The following is a 15,830-nucleotide window of genomic DNA, read 5'->3' as shown; positions in this document are numbered from 1 at the left end:
GTGGCCTCCATGCGACCTCATAGGCGAATGGAAGAGCATGCATAGGTATCCACTCAAGGGCAGCGCCATCATATCACGGCAATCATAATGTGTTTGGTAGTGTGAGCCAAACATATCATGAGATTTGCAAATGTGTTAGTGAAAGTCAAATATTCATAAGTTTTGGCAGTGACAACAAACTTGTAGACATGATTATTACCTAACATGCTTGTGTTAAGTGGAATTATCTACATGTCTGTTTGCGTGATGAACTTGATACGTACCTATTATGTATTCTAAATAATAGAAATTAAGCGGAAGAGAGGGCGGATAAGAGAAAATGAGAGAGAAGAACTTGAGAGAAAAGAGTTAAGAGTTGATTCTAGTGAGGTTAGAATCAAACTCGGACGCAGTTGGTGGGCAACGAACTTGGTACGAGCCGTAAACTCGGACGTCCTAAGTTCAACTCCCACTAGGCACACCTTGGGCCACTCATACAGGGGTGTTTAGTGCTCTTCACTGCTTTCAGTGAAAGTTGAATGGTTCTCATTCAACTTCAGTATGACCCAGTCCATGAGGTTGTGGGGTTAGTATAGGGCCGACGGACTACTCAGGCAGAAGGCCTGGATATCTGTCGTTAGCAAAAAAAAAGTTGATTCTAGTAAGGGAACCGCCTCAGGCTTTACGGAGGAAGCCCCACCTCCTTCTCCAAAAGAGAGATTTTAAGTAATTTTCTAGACATCCTTTCTTCATTATATTTGTTAATAAATAGACTATGTAAGATAGACAACAATTACACAACCTAAACATCATCACTTACTTTAGTTACAACTTCTACCACTACACCTTGGTGCAGTAGTTTAACCTAATAATGGCTTACACATACAAGCTTATAAGCTTATCCGATAAGTATTAACTTCCCATGATAACTCATAACTACATTGGGAGACCACCTGTGCTAATTACAATAACAATAGGGAGACCGTGTTCCATGTCCTATTTGAATGTGAATTTGCTAAACGGGTCTGGGCTGTCGGCCCTATGGGTTTCAAACCTGACTCCATCCCTATGTCGAATGTAAACAAAATGATTATGTACTGTTTCAATTCCGGCCTCATACCTAAGAAAGGCCAAGAATGGTTCTTTTCTATTTTTATTATTACCAGTTACTTTATTTGGAAACGCATAAATCAACTTGTTTTCGGTGAACAAAACTAGACCTAAACCAAACAATAAAACAAGTTGAATTTTGGATATCCTTTGGGATAACCAACATGGAAACCAAACCACAATCAGATATAGCACAACCAAAAGAGACCTTGACACCACACACAAACTCAAATACCTTAATACTAACCGGTGTTAGGGACCAAAAGGGAACCATATCAGCATGGGCCTTATGCCTCATTTTTCATGGAAAATGCTTATTAATGGAGTCTAATTTTTGTATGACATGAAAGGTTGGTGAAGCAAAGGCTATAGGGCTGCTTCAAGGCTTAGCCAAGGCACTAGAATGGTAGGTGAAGATCGACCAGGTGTGGAGCGACATGGAAGAGATTGGATGGTTGTTACAGAACAATCATAGTCCTTTGCTTAATTTGTGGCCTAGAACTTTAATATTAGCCTATATAGAACTGGATAATCATCCTACTTACCCAAACTTTTGTTTAATACCTAATGCCAAGTACATGGGGACTTAAAAACACTAGCTAGAGAGGTCCTACTCAAGAAACAATATCAGTCCAATATGATATGTAATGATCCTAGTCTTAGTTAATCTATCTTGTTTTTTATGTGAATAAAAAAAAAATAAAAAAAAAATAAAAAAACTCATAAACTACATACAATAGTGTAAACTACATGTTCTGTTCAAAACATCACACCAGAAAAGAGAACTGAAGATCATTAAAACATCTCACCAGTGGAGAAGCAAAAAAGATAACTGAAGCTAGTTTGAAGATTTTACCCAAAAAAAAACTAGTTTGAAGATGTTCAAGCAATGAAGAAACTCGATAAAGTCATTCATTACAAGGAGCTGGAGACTTGAAAACATGAAAAGAATCTTCACCACCATCCAAGCTCATTAAGGGATAAAGAAATGAACTCTTAGAAGTAATGATGAAAATCAAGCTCCCATAACATTTATGTAATCCTATGTTTATTAGTAATGGCCCAACACCAATAAAAAGTCACTAACCACCTTAAAGCAACAAACCCCAAACCTAAGTGGTTGAGTCATAGGTTGACATTAATATGATCGGTCAACATGTACATGATGGTAGAAAATGGATTGGGTTAAGGTTTAAGGCAACCTTGACAAAAGAACTTGACACAATCCATAGACAGGGGTATGACTGCCCAAGAGGACCTACCAAAATCTTGAAATTTTACCTTTGAAGTCTCCATTTTTTCTTAGGCCAGCTCCCTTCCTCAAAGTATAATCTTTTGCAAGATTATATATTGGTAAAAGATTGTCATATGATTCCTACTGTTCTGAAAATGTGGACCCTATATGTATGATATCTTTTTCAGGACACCCATTCACGTAGCATGCAGGTTCCTCAGCAATGTAGGGAAACCCTCTCCCAATAAGGGCCATTGGGAAAAAGAGTATCATTATAAGGTAAAAAATATTAATGCTCATATTCCACATAATTGACTCATAACATCTTAAGTTCACGAGGCCATATGTCAACTTTTGCACAATGGCAGAGAGATTTAAGTGACTGGTATTGACTGGTGGCATGGTAACCATCAGCCAATAAATATATAATGCATTCAGCATAACAATGACTTCAGGGAAGGATCAATGATGAAATTAGCACTAACGGAAACCAGAGTTTATTTTACATGGCTATTGCTGAAAGAAAATCACAAGATTCTGTTTTCTGAATAGCCTACTCAATTTGAACATCAACCGCAAGATTGCTCCATTGTGACCAAATGGTCACAGGTTCGAGTAAGGAAACCTCTCCATGAAGCAGAGGCAAGGCTGTGTATATTATGACCCTCCCCAAAACCCACACTGGCAGGAGCCTCACGCACTAGGTATGCCCAATTAATTGTCTAGTCAATTTCTAATCTACACCTTTACATCAGCATGGTCCCTAGACATTGCACATCCATTCAGATACAAGGTTGGGAATATGTGTTACTCTATAGCAGCTGCAAAGTAAATCAAGAAACAAATTGGGCTATTGGAGACAACCGATTTTGCAATGACAATCACCTCGGAGAGATGAGCAGAGCTGCTTTTAAGATCAATAACAGTGATGATAGTGGCCATGATGTGTCTACTATTTTTCCAGAGCATGGATGGGTTTCTCATCTTCTTCCACTTTGGGGAGCAGAGAAAGGGTTCTTCAGCTGCTTCAGTTTGATAAATCTTCAATTGATAGCTAGCGGCGTGTAGTTCGGGATTTTGGCTTTGTGGATCTCTGCAAAGGAAAGAGGAAAAGGATTTTGATATTTAGCAGACATAACTGTTCCCATCAGTGGGGGTAATAAAAGCATAAAACAACATATTGCATGAATGGAATTTCTTTTGCTGCCACTTCAAGCAAGATAGGAAGAACGTAAAATCGATTATAGCTATTCTTAAAGCAAAGTTACTTACAGATGCAGTCCCAAAGCTTGCACCGGATCCTGTTGTAGGACCTGCTAGAGGTACATAATAGCATTTAAGCAAGAGACGAAACCACCACAAAAAGGAAAAAGTGATCGGGGAGGAATAGAAGAAGAGGAAAAGAAAGCACAAAGCATGAATAAGGTCGTAACACCATGGGCTTAGTTGGATGCTTGGATTAAGTAATTGAGAATTTATTATTAGACAAGATGGTCAATTAATGAATTCTCTCTTCTCAAGCAGCATTGGAAATACAATATTTCACAAGTTCAAAAATACGAAAGAGGAGAAGAGGACATACATAATACGGACATTCAGTACCCTTTTGCTGAGATTAAAAATTTCAGTTCGGTGTTCCTTATTAAGTAACCTAATTTATATCATATAAAAGAATAATTTAGAGCCATGAACCAAGGAGCCTACAGTTTTTACTGACTATTTTTAAAGGATATTGTCGAAGAGCATCTTACTGAAATTTTACAATATAGATCCTCTGCAGAAACCTAATTTATATCACATTAATGAATAGCTCGGAATCATTGAATCAGGAATCAGCAGCTTTCACAGCTTAGTTTGGTTTGGAGAAAAAAATGGCCAAATACTATACCTTTTTCTATAGAATACATCAATGAAAGAAAGTAAACCAAATTTTTTTACTTTGGACAGCCTAGTTTAGTTTTGGGAAAGTCTGTAGACAATACAATGGTTCGGTAAGAAATCAAAGGAAAAATAACTTCTAGAAAACAAACTAAAAACTAAAATGGATGATGTACCTGAAGCAAAGGATGGTGTTGCAAAGACGGAACTCCCAGCAGGAGTGGCTGAACCAAACGTTGAAGCACCAGTGCCAAACAATGTACTTGGGGTGGACGCAAACAAAGATCCTGATGCAGACCCAAAAACTGATGCCTGGGGGGTAGCAGTGGAAGATCCAAACAGAGATGATCCAGAAGCAGCTGCAGACGGAGTGGTGAACAGTGAAGACAAAGATGTCCCGGTAGAAAATGGTGTGAGTGAGAATCCACCTCCAGATGAAGCTAATGAGGTCCCAACAGACAGCTGTGGAGCACTTGATGCCCCAAGTGTTGCAGAACTTGCAAATAAACCTGCACCTTGAGTAGATGGCTGCGTAATAGCCGGTAAGTGCAATGTCGGATGAACTCTCCTAGCAGCAGCTTCTTGTTTGGCTGTTTCTCGCCGATCAGCCTCAAGAAATGGATCATTCCCATCACCGCGGCGTCGCTGGTCAGCAAGATAGGCCATTTTCATCGACTCAATGTACTGATGAAGGCTCTCCACCTACAGAATAACTAACAAATATATTACAACAGTAGCCAATTTATTGGATGGCAAAACATGTCAACAAGAACACAACATATAAGCACCAGATCTTAATATCAGCATATCAGGTGCTAAGCAATGCAAACCACATAATTAAAGTTGTATCCCAACTATTCAGACTCAGAAATCCTGTAACGTAATTTCATTTCATCAGCTCAAAACAATGAAATTTGAGGAAACAAAGCACAAAATTTAGGGTAAAAAAATCATGACGATGAACAAGAAGCAACCCTTCCCAACCTGTGCAAATTCACATGGTACATTTAGCGGGGGCAAGTTTGATTCTAAGCAACTTAGAAATGGAAACTTCGGACGGCCAACTGGAACTCTAATCATCAAGGCTATAAACATCGTAAGCATCTCAACTAGGACTTCTGGTTGGTTGATCACATTTTATTAATGAATTGGATTGGATTGATATTATTTTGGAAATGCCAAAATCATTTTATTAGATCTATGTACTTATTCGATCTAAGGACCATCTTGTGTCAGAATTGAGAAATTCTATGCCTTGAATCTATATATTTTCTCATTATCATGTGTCTACTATTTATAGCGCAGAATGCTGTAATATTGTCACTAAGAAACTGAGAAACCTCCAGAAACAAAGCAAAGGGGGCAAAATTGAGGAAGAAACAGATGTTAGAAATAGAAAGGATTGTCCAAAACGAAGGGGACAAACAGAACAGAGGGCTCCACCGAAGAAGACCCTTACCCTTTGCTTTGTTCAGAAGAAAAGGAGGATCCAGACAAAATAGATGAAATGGCAAAAATCCGAGTAAATGGAAAAGGAAAAATAAAGGATGAATTCCAATTTCACTTTAAAGAAACATCCTATAATAATACTTGAAGGATAAAGAGTACCTTTGTTTAAAATATCAATAGATGTTGAACCATAAAGAGCACTTTGTTTAAGATATCAATAGTGAAGACAACATCTAAAGGCTAAACCAAGAAGTCAAACCATGTTCAATACTTCACCCCACTGCAAGACAATATGGAACTTTTAAATAGAGGATGAAACGTAAAAGAGGTTTGTTACCTTGGCAGCCACATGAACAAAGAAATCATGCACATTGGACAAAACTTTAGGTAGAGACTGCAATAAAGATGAGTCTAAACCGGAAGAATTCCCATTAGCATCTGACAGAAGCAGCTGCTCTAACTCTTCAATCCATTGACGGCACTCACTAAGATACTTCTCAAATCTGACAATTGTGTCCTGCAAAAATGGAGAAGGTCTTCTTGGAAGCCCGCTGTAGAAATCTAGAATTGGTACTATAGAGGTAGACATTGGTTGACTAGTTGAATTTGGAGCTGCCGAAGCTCCTGGAGCTTGTGCTGGGGCAATAACATTTGAAGGAACTCCCACATTTGCGTGAAGGAACCTAGGCCGGAGAATCATAAACGAACGAACTGCAAACTCTGTGTTTCTCATGGTGCCTTTCACAACAGCCATCAGTTCTTGCAGAAGAGCTTTCTCTCTTTCCATTGCAGTGCTTATTCCCCCAAGTTCCTATAAAGTAATTAAACATTCAGTACATTACAATAAGTAAAATTGATATTTTTGACATGTAAAATCTCCCCAAACCACTGAAGGAAATAGAACAAAAATCAAAACCAAACAAAGTCCTGCTCTCATTAATGAAGGACTCGGCAACATCTATGAACTGTTAAATTTAATTTTGGCCAGGTTACACTGTGAAGGGACCAGTCGAACGACGTTTGTGGTATTACTTCAGGGCAGAGGCAAGGACGACAACCAAGATCTCTCTATATCATATTCATGAAGCTTATGCGATTGTCCAACTTCCTGTATAACAGACTCTTACTGATGCAAATTCAACAACCATTGCAATGTCCAAATGTAGGAGACCTCAGGGCGTTATATATTCCCCCTCACAGATGGCTTCCCAACTACATTATCCCTTGAAATAGCACAAAGGGAAACTATGTTACCTAGACACATCAAATTGTGATCTGAAGCTGTGTTTGACACTTCCTTCAAGCCAAAGAGAAAGCAACAAAAGGAATTTTTGCTGCACTCAAGTTGTACCCTTTGCTGTCTCCAGGAAACATGGAGGAAAATAGAAGGTTTAAGAAGGTAAATCATGCTATTAAAGTTTATTGTTCTTTTATTAATGGCGATTAAATTGTTATTGGCTGTATTTTATACCCCATAAAAATGGGTAAGTCAGCCAAACAAATATAGCTTGTTTTAATATTTATTTCAATCTCTCTCTTGTCAAAAGAATGAGTTAGATAAGCCGTACTTGCAGTTCATTTTAATTAAATGTTAGAACATCCAATCCGAAAAGATTAATTTTGTTTTGTTTTCCTTTTCCTTATATAGTTGGAGTAGCACCAAATCTTATGTTATACATATGGATCGTTCATATCTGTGTTAAGCACGGTTTGGTCTTTGAAAAAGGAATTTTATTTTATAACTATTAATTTTTATTGGAAGAGTGCTTCCAGAGGTCACAGCCAGGTTGTCTCCTTCCTTCTGGGTTGCTTTCCTTTAATTGTTTTTGATTTGGTATTTGCTGTTCTGTTATTTGTATTACTAGTGATTGAGTGTGGTTACATCTCATATTCAAGAGTCAGATCCTTCTATTGTAAGCAGGTCAGCATTATTCTGGTTGGCTTTAAATCTGAGGTTTTCCCTGCATGTTTGTGATCTCTTTAGAGGAACATAATATGTGCTTCAAAACTGGATGGCATATCAGTCTAGTAGATTCCTTTAGCTGATCCATTGAACCACTACCACTTTGATTTTATGTTGAGGATTAGTTTCTCTTTGGTGAAGAAATTTTTTGGTTGGCTTTCTATTGAATCGACTCCACATAATATTTATGACCTTGTTGCTGGTTCTGGAATCTACCTATGTTTCTCCTGTTTTACAGTTGACATATCAATACCCATACATATTGAAACTGATTAGATTTATACATGAGAATAATGAAGTCACCTTACCATCCAAAATTTTCATATAATTCAGTTACATATAAAGCTGCAGCTCAGGAGTGATTGAATACTATTCTGCATTGGTTACCGAAAAAGTTGACTTCTAGCATCTATATCTATTTGGTGGTGTCACTTCAGGACCCTAGAATCAAATAGGGTCCATTACACACTGGACTTGTCCTACATCAACTAGAAGATTTGAAGTTCTACTGCCTTTCGAGACTTTGATGATTTGGAGTTTAGAAATGGAACACAATTCATAATACAGTATAGAATGCAAAGCTCGACCAAAGTTGAAGAGACAAAAGTTTTCTCCTCATTCCCTTTTCCCTTGAATAAAAATAATATTCACAGTATAGGTAAAGGGATCCTCCGCAAAAAGATCAAAAGATTACAAAGGCACTTCAATCTTGCAGTCATAGAACTTCTACCACATATCTTACAGTTTAGGAATTGAATTGCAATACAAAGTTTTAACATATTGCACATTTCTTGTTGGGCTAATTGATCTTGTTTTCCTAGTCCTAGTAAAAAAACCAACTCAGATTTGACCTATCTTATAGAAAGGGTCATTTTAACACCGATACTGAAATAGATATAGGATAGCCACCCACGCCATGCACATCAAAGTGACCTTACTCTATAGCATTATCTTCAATCCTTTTGAAAACCTTATTCACGAATAACCCTAAACCCCAAACAGAAAACCCTGGCTGCCAAAATCCAAGCCTAGGCTTCAAAACCCTAGCTTATAGTATGACTATAAAAAGAGGAAGAAGTCGAGCTACAAGAAAAATTCCTGAGTAGCAGCATGTATAAAAGCTGAAATAGGAGTAGGGCCTCCATGGCATCGGGTAACCATACATGAAGGTGAATTGTCAGATTTAGCAACTGCACCTACGAATAAGAAGGAAGCACACAAAATTACAAATAAAAAATTAACTCCATTATTATTAATCAAGTTATTGAATATTTCGACAAATCCCAAAATTCAAAGCTACCCGTTATCCAATAAAGAACCTAAGATTCCATAATAAACCAAAATCTCCTACACGATTAGTTACAAACGCTTTTTGACAAGCATTTGCTACAATGGGTCGTGTGAAGAGAACCATCCAAGAACTAAAGAAACTAAATTAACCAGTAACTCATAAAGTGGATATCCATCTACTAATAATTCCTGGTGCATAGAGAATTAATAATGTCATTTATGAATAAAGAAACTCCAAAGCATTTCTGCTGGTCCCAAGCCCAGATAAAGGGCAAGGATCCAATGTAGCTGACCACTCTAAGTGGCATGTGTGAATAAAGAACGGAAGCTATTCATGCCAAATTTTTTTAAGAAAAACATTACTATATTGAGCAGGCCATCATCAATTGCCAGGGTGAAGGGGGGAATGTTATGGTTTCCTTGATGTTATCTCATCTTTTAGTGAAATCACTAATACCTCAATAGTTCCTATTGGATTTACAATGTAATAATTATGCAATTTTATGAGCAAAGGAAATGACATTTATATTAACTCGTTAGAGATTAATAACACAAGCTGCAACTACAACAGTACGTCAGTAATTAGTATAGATAAGTGATCATGTAATAATGAAATATCAGGTGATGTTACATGAATCATAAGTTATCAAATACTTGTAAGATAAGCCCAAGTAAGAATCTTGGTATCCAAGCTCACAATACAATAACAACAGAATTAATAAATATCCATATGAACTTATGCAGACTTTCAAGGCTTCAATGAAGTTCTGATTCCGAATTAGTTAACTAATCAAAGAAGAAATGGCCAAAAGATATTGGTGCAGAGGAGAACAAACTGATAGAAATACTGACATTTTTCAGAGACATAATCAACCTAATCCAAGCCTCATATCAACTACGCTGGTCATACCTTCCATCGAAACAAAACTGCTAAACTCTTACCTCACTACCTCAATTCACTACACTGGAACACATAAATTGTCGTTTAAATCCTTCGGCTAACCCTAGTAAATACCCTATTCTCCGAACAACATTAAGTGGATCTGAACCAAGAAAAACTTCCGAAGCATAATAAATATCATTTGCCGAGGGACAAACCAGCAATAAATGACTCGCATCAAGCTCAAATCCGTCACTGGAGACCGAAGAGTCATACAGGCGGCTACACTGATCTAGTCTCTGGCTTTCATCTCTGTACTCCATTATCTTCTCCCTGCAAACACAATTCCATAAACCTCAAGGGGGGAAGCAGTTGAGGATAATTTAAAGCAAAATTGACAATTTTTACAGCAAATCATTTGAATGAATTACTATGTTATTGATTAATTGTCATCGTAGACGTGTAATTAATCCAGTAAAAGTTCTTCTATCCAAAATAAAAAAGAAATCCCTAAAAACCCTCCAAAACTAAAACTAAAAGAAGTGCATACTCTATCTGGAGGAGAATTTTCTGGGAATCAGGATGAAGATCGGCCCATTTGGTACTGTAGGTCGCCGGAGTTTTATCATTGGTGAAGAGATAGTGCTGCTGCTGTTGAAGCTGCTGTTGCTGTTGTTGCTGCTGCTGTTGCTGTTGTTGCTGCTGCTGCTGCTGAAGAAATGGGCTACCTTGTTGAAGCTGCTGCTGTTGTTGCTGAGCTTGGGGTTGGAATAACTGCAGAGGTTGCTGTTGCTGAGGCGTGGAGAAGGGTATGAACGCCATTTTTGCTATTCTTCTTCCTCAGTGATTTCTCTCGCTCTTTGCAGGCATTCCGAGACCCAATCCAGGATCAGCGAAAGTAACGCACTCCCTCCAACCTTTGGCCGCCGGAAAAACCCAATTTTTTGAAAACCACTCCGATAAACCCTAAACGGGTGGGAAAATTATAAGTTAGTCCTGGAATGGCTATCTTGGACGAATTCGAATCCACACGGACTGACTTCGTTTCGGCATATAAAAGGAATCTCTCTCAAGTCTGACACACTGAATCGCGTTTCAGTGGTTTATTCAAACAGTCAGACTCGGGTGCTAAACCCTAGCCCGAACTGTTGAAACGGGTTGAATCGGTCACAGATTGAGATATTGTGGAACCAGCTGAAAATTGGATCGAAACTGTGCACCTAACATGGAAAATCGGACCAAAATTCAATCCAAACGATATAAAAGTGATGAGAAACAAGTATCAACCCGAAAAACATTAAAAACCATGTTTTTCCCGTAATATGTTTGTATACACGGGGTAAATCGAATTCAAACCGGACAGAACCCAATAAAAAATTTGGACAAAATCAAACCTTTCCTTATTGATTTAGGATTCATCAACCTATTTAACCAAATTGAAAACTAAACCAAACTAATCAATTGACATCCCTTTGACCATGTATAGTGTGATACCCTACTACTTTTAAACCTGGTCTAATTACCCAGTTGGTTCGGTTTGATCTTGTAAGACCTGAATTCAGGCGAGCCGAGCTGAGCCGAGCAGAGCATGGTGGCAAGAGTGACTGAACTTAGGTTGGCCAGATGAGTTGGAGTCAGTGCCTAGTGAAGTTTGTGTACCCAAGCCGTGTACTTGAATGTACCACAAGGCCATGTACGCACAATAAGGTACGTAGCCGTATTTTATGTTAAGTACGTGTGTTGATCGATTACCAAGAGTGAAATACGTATTGGGGTCAAGTCCCATCGAAAATCATAGTGTTTCGACTAAATTTTGGCCAACTGGTGGATGATCATAGGTTAGTCAGACCCACCAATGTGACCCACCACTCTGGTCATTAGATATTTTGACCACACTATAAATAGCAATTATTACCTTTCTTTTCACCTCATTTATTGTTTTACATGGTAGGTGAGAAAAGTAAAGAAGAGAGAGAAAAAGGAGGAGGAGGAGGAGGAGAGAGGAAGGAGGAAGAAGATGATTGTTGTGCGTCACCGAGGTTAGATCTCTTGAATCCGACACCGGATTAGTGACCCTCATCTCAATATCTATGATTTGAGGTGAGTGAAGTCCATATTCCTTAAACTCTTATGAAACTCTAAGTGAAACCCTTCGATTTAGGTAGCAATCATTTGGGTTTTGTTATGATCTCTTGAAAATATGAATCTAAAGTTTAATAAAGATTTTGTATGTTGTTTATGAAAGATTTAGAGGAAGACTTACAAGATTTGTGAAGCATTTGTTGATCTCTTGAGCAAAAGAGAAGGATTTGAGATATTAAGATGTTCTTGAACGAAGAGGCAAGATTCACCCTTAAGACTTTGGGTCAATCTTAGATCTAGGTTGGAATCATAATTTGGAGCCTTAGATTTATGGAAAATGTGGTTGAATCGACACGTGGTGGTTCCCCAAGGTGGGATGAAAAATGGGAAAGAACAGTAAAATCCTGATTCTGATAGGTGGGTGCTTGGGAACGATCAGAACCACCAATCTAGCGCCCGCCTATCCTAGGTAGGCTACTGGGTCGACCGACGAGCAAAACCGGTGGATGACCTGGCTTGTTGCTCCTGGCCCGTCGGTCCAAACAGAGCTGCTGATCCGACAGGAGAGCAAAATTGGTGGGTGACCTGGCCAGTCGGTCCAAGCAAAGTCCCTGGGTCTAGCGACGAGCAAGGACTAGTGGGTGCCTTGCCTCTGGTTGACCCACCAATCCGACTTTTCGGGTTCTGATTAGGCCCAATTTGTTGAGTAACCTACTCTAGTGATTCTAAACACATTGGAATCATCAAACCTCACTGGTTATGACCCTAAATGGAGGTGGGAAGAGCACATTGCCATGCTGACATCTTTAATTGTTAAATGTCTATCATTTCTTGGTGATATGAGATGGATGACTTTAATTATTGAAAATGATACTTTGTTAAACTAGATGCCATAGTCGGATTGTACACGAATGCATTGGTGGCCCGTGGAATGAGACTTGGTGGCACTATGCAATAGTACTATCTCACATAAGAGCATGCGGTTAGGAATGACATATCCCTGTGCTACGACCCTTCCCAGCAGGGGTTTAAGTGTTGGGTATATCACTGGGGGGAAGCTCGAGGTTGTGAACCAATGGTGGCGACTAGAAGTACGTCCGGCCGATCATTAAAACTGTTGACTTTGGTGATATACGCAGAGGGCCAATTGTATTGCTTTTATTTTAATGTTGCCGTGGGTTGATAATTTACTATAATGTAGCCGTGGGTCGACAATTTACTTTAATGTCGCTGTGGGTCAGCATTTTACTTTAATGTCGTTGTGGGTTGGTAATTTACTTTTTCAATACCTACGGTTAGCCTTCTCCGGCTACCCTATGGACGTATCGTAGGATGTAGGGGTGTCAATTCATGGCCCGACCTGACAGAAACGACCGGAACAGATCGGAACCGACCGTTTATAGATCGGCCCAGCCCATCCCAACCTATTTATTAAATGTGTCGGGCTTGAGGCCGGCCCGTTTACAAATGGTCGATCTCAGTCCTGATACTTGGACCGTCGGGAACCCGATCGAGATCAACCAATTAATACCCAACCGAGACCGGTCTATTTTGCACCGGCCTGGCCCGACTCGGTTGTAAGATACCTATTTTACCCCCATATGAAAGAGTTAAAAATAAAAAATAAACAAAGACACCAAAAAGGCAAAAAGGCAAAACCCTAGTCCATAGTCGGTCTCCTTCAACCTTCCTCTTCGTTTGACACTGACCCACGCCCGCCGCTGTGTTTCTCCATTATCGCCGATTCACCAGTCTCCAAGGCCAAGCAATCTTCATTTCTATTTGACCGACAGTCGATTGTTGTTGGCGGTTGTGTTTCACCATTGTCGCCAACTCCAAGCACTCTTCGTATCAATTTGGTCGACTGTTATTGCATCGGTAGCGCCGCGGCTGTGTTTCTCCATTGTTGCCAAGCATTTCTTCACTGTCTGCAAGGGGAAAAGTGAAACTTGGTTAGTGTTGCCTTTCTAGGTACGTTTTTACTTGGATCTTCCATTTTCATTACCCTGTTCCTTAATTTTGCTGTTTTTGTATCCATATAAAACCGACATTGCTTAAATGAAAAGATCGACTAATTACATCAATTCTGGAAGGGTATTGGATTCTCTTCTACATCTTTTTCTTTTCTGCTTCACCTTCGATGCGTGATTTCAATTTCATCCCCTGCCATCTAAATGAAATTGAGGTGCTCAAGTTAAGCGATTCCAAATTAAACCTCTCTGGACCCAATCTTGATCTCCTACCGCCGCCGCCTGTTGAGTCCTCTCCCATCGTCCGAGGTTGTTCTCAGGGTGTATCTGCACCTATTGGTGGCGTCGAGACTCGAGACTCGAGAGAGAGAGAAGAAGAGAAAGAAATTAAAACCGATGGAAGTTTTTCTGTCATGGTTTAATATAAAATTCCTCTTAAACTTCAGAAAGATAAGTTTATACTAACAAACCTACCATTGAAACTGCCAACTAAATGACAAAATTATAAACTGCTGCTCCTTGCGGCTGCATTCGAGTTCCAAAATAAGTATTATAATGATATAGTTACCAAGAAGGGCAGATAATATTTTACTATGTTAAAGACAAGCAGCATTATGGAGGATGCAGACCCATCCTTAAAACTTGACTAGTGAAGCATAAGGTAGTACCTGGCAACCAAGAACACGATGCAGAAGCTGTTGCAACACTGGCAACTGTTCAAGCAATTCGGCAGTGTTCAGTTGGATAGGTTTTTGGTTTAACAAACCATAATTATGCCATTTGTTTGTCATGATTTAAAATGCTATAAAGGAATAATCATGATCCAAATTGAAAGTTTGGTATTTAAAACTTGATGGCTGAATGTGAATTGTATATTTTTTTAGTTGGTAACATAATATATATAGAATGTCTTGACAGTTTGGTCACTTTATCAGAGTTCAAAAAAAGAGGAATCGAATCGATCAAATCTTTTAAAAACTTCATTTCTCAATCATGTGATCAGAATCTTTCAAAAACTTCTTGTTTCATTTCTTTTCCCAACTTCATGCTTGTTGGGGCTGTGTTCCTGGAGGATCTTTTTGCTGTTTTCTTGAACATCAAGGATGATGGTAACAGGAAAAGCTCATGATTTATTGTATCCAAAAAACACCTATAAACACCCAACCCACTTCACTATGGGGTTTCAAACATCGTCCGTCACGGCGTCGTTGCTCAGTCATTTTAAAGAAGGCCCGTTTAAAAACCAGTTACGCATGTTTAACATTAAACATGTCCGTGGCCCGGTTAAGGCCCGACTAAAACCCGATTAAGGCTTGATTTTAGTAGCCTGATTATAGCCCGAGACCGACCGACCGAATATAAAGTGTACCATGCCCTCACTAACTAAGCCCGATTAGTTATATGGGCGGACACAATGCAGCCTTTAAAAGTCTTCAAGCTAGATTAAGCCCGATCGAAATCGGACCGACCCGACCGATTGACACCCCTAGCGGGATGGGGTACCCGACTCTTAGCCGGATCATACACGCACTGTGGTTGTGAGTAGCACATGACCTATGACTTAGAATTGTTGTCTAGGTGGACTAAAATAATAAAATGAATTGCACACATATAAGTTCATTTGTATTGCGCATACTTGTGTGGTCTTTCTTTTCACTTACTGGGCTAGTGAGCTCATCCCACGTGCACACCATTTTTCATTGATCTCGCATGTTATCCTGTCAGAGAGCTAGAGCTGTGACCCACCATGGAATTTTCAGTTGAGGACTAGTGGGTCCTTGAAGATCTCGGGCATAGGGCCGAGTGCTTGCACGATGGCTGTGTTATGAGTCAGCAACATTGATACCATACAAGGATTCTTTTTGTTTATTTTGGAAATGTTATGCCTTTTGTGTTCTAGATGCTTAAATTGTACTTCTTGTGTATGTATCACTCCTATGGACCCAAATGTAAAGTTATTATGTAATACAATTTGGGTATCAAGAGTAATGGGGT

At 39.1% G+C, this 15,830-nt stretch overlaps 1 protein-coding gene across 2 annotated transcripts; it reads right to left on the bottom strand.

Annotated features, from left to right (window-relative positions):
• Positions 1 to 2,773: 2,773 nt before the first annotated feature.
• On the bottom strand, positions 2,774 to 10,821 carry LOC122084680 (nuclear pore complex protein NUP58). 2 transcript variants are annotated; one of them, XM_042653113.1, is made up of 6 exons: positions 10,334 to 10,821; positions 10,002 to 10,116; positions 5,988 to 6,461; positions 4,378 to 4,903; positions 3,596 to 3,639; positions 2,774 to 3,416 (listed from the first exon to the last, which is right to left on the bottom strand). In XM_042653113.1, exons 1-6 carry the CDS (start codon positions 10,603 to 10,605, stop codon positions 3,378 to 3,380), a joined length of 1,470 nt encoding a protein of 489 aa, XP_042509047.1. In that variant the 5' UTR covers positions 10,606 to 10,821; the 3' UTR covers positions 2,774 to 3,377. The 2 variants fall into 2 exon arrangements, with proteins under 2 accessions (XP_042509047.1, XP_042509048.1); XM_042653114.1 differs by having other exon boundaries at positions 3,596 to 3,636; positions 10,334 to 10,820.
• Positions 10,822 to 15,830: the final 5,009 nt, after the last annotated feature.

The sequence above is a fragment of the Macadamia integrifolia genome, chromosome 7 (assembly GCF_013358625.1).
Source record: "Macadamia integrifolia cultivar HAES 741 chromosome 7, SCU_Mint_v3, whole genome shotgun sequence".
Taxonomy (NCBI): domain Eukaryota; kingdom Viridiplantae; phylum Streptophyta; class Magnoliopsida; order Proteales; family Proteaceae; genus Macadamia; species Macadamia integrifolia.
The sequence above is the reverse complement of the archived record's forward strand: the minus strand, read 5'-3'. Positions and strand labels throughout refer to the sequence as shown.

Coding starts and splice junctions, on each gene's coding strand:
- LOC122084680 (XM_042653113.1), bottom strand. CDS start 10,605: ATGGCGTTCATACCCTTCTCCACGCCTCAGCAACAGCAACCTCTGCAG. Junction 4,904..5,987: donor TTGTTCATGTGGCTGCCAAG/GTAACAAACCTC, acceptor GTTATTCTGTAG/GTGGAGAGCCTTCATCAGTA. Junction 3,417..3,595: donor CAAGCTTTGGGACTGCATCT/GTAAGTAACTTT, acceptor TTTCCTTTGCAG/AGATCCACAAAGCCAAAATC.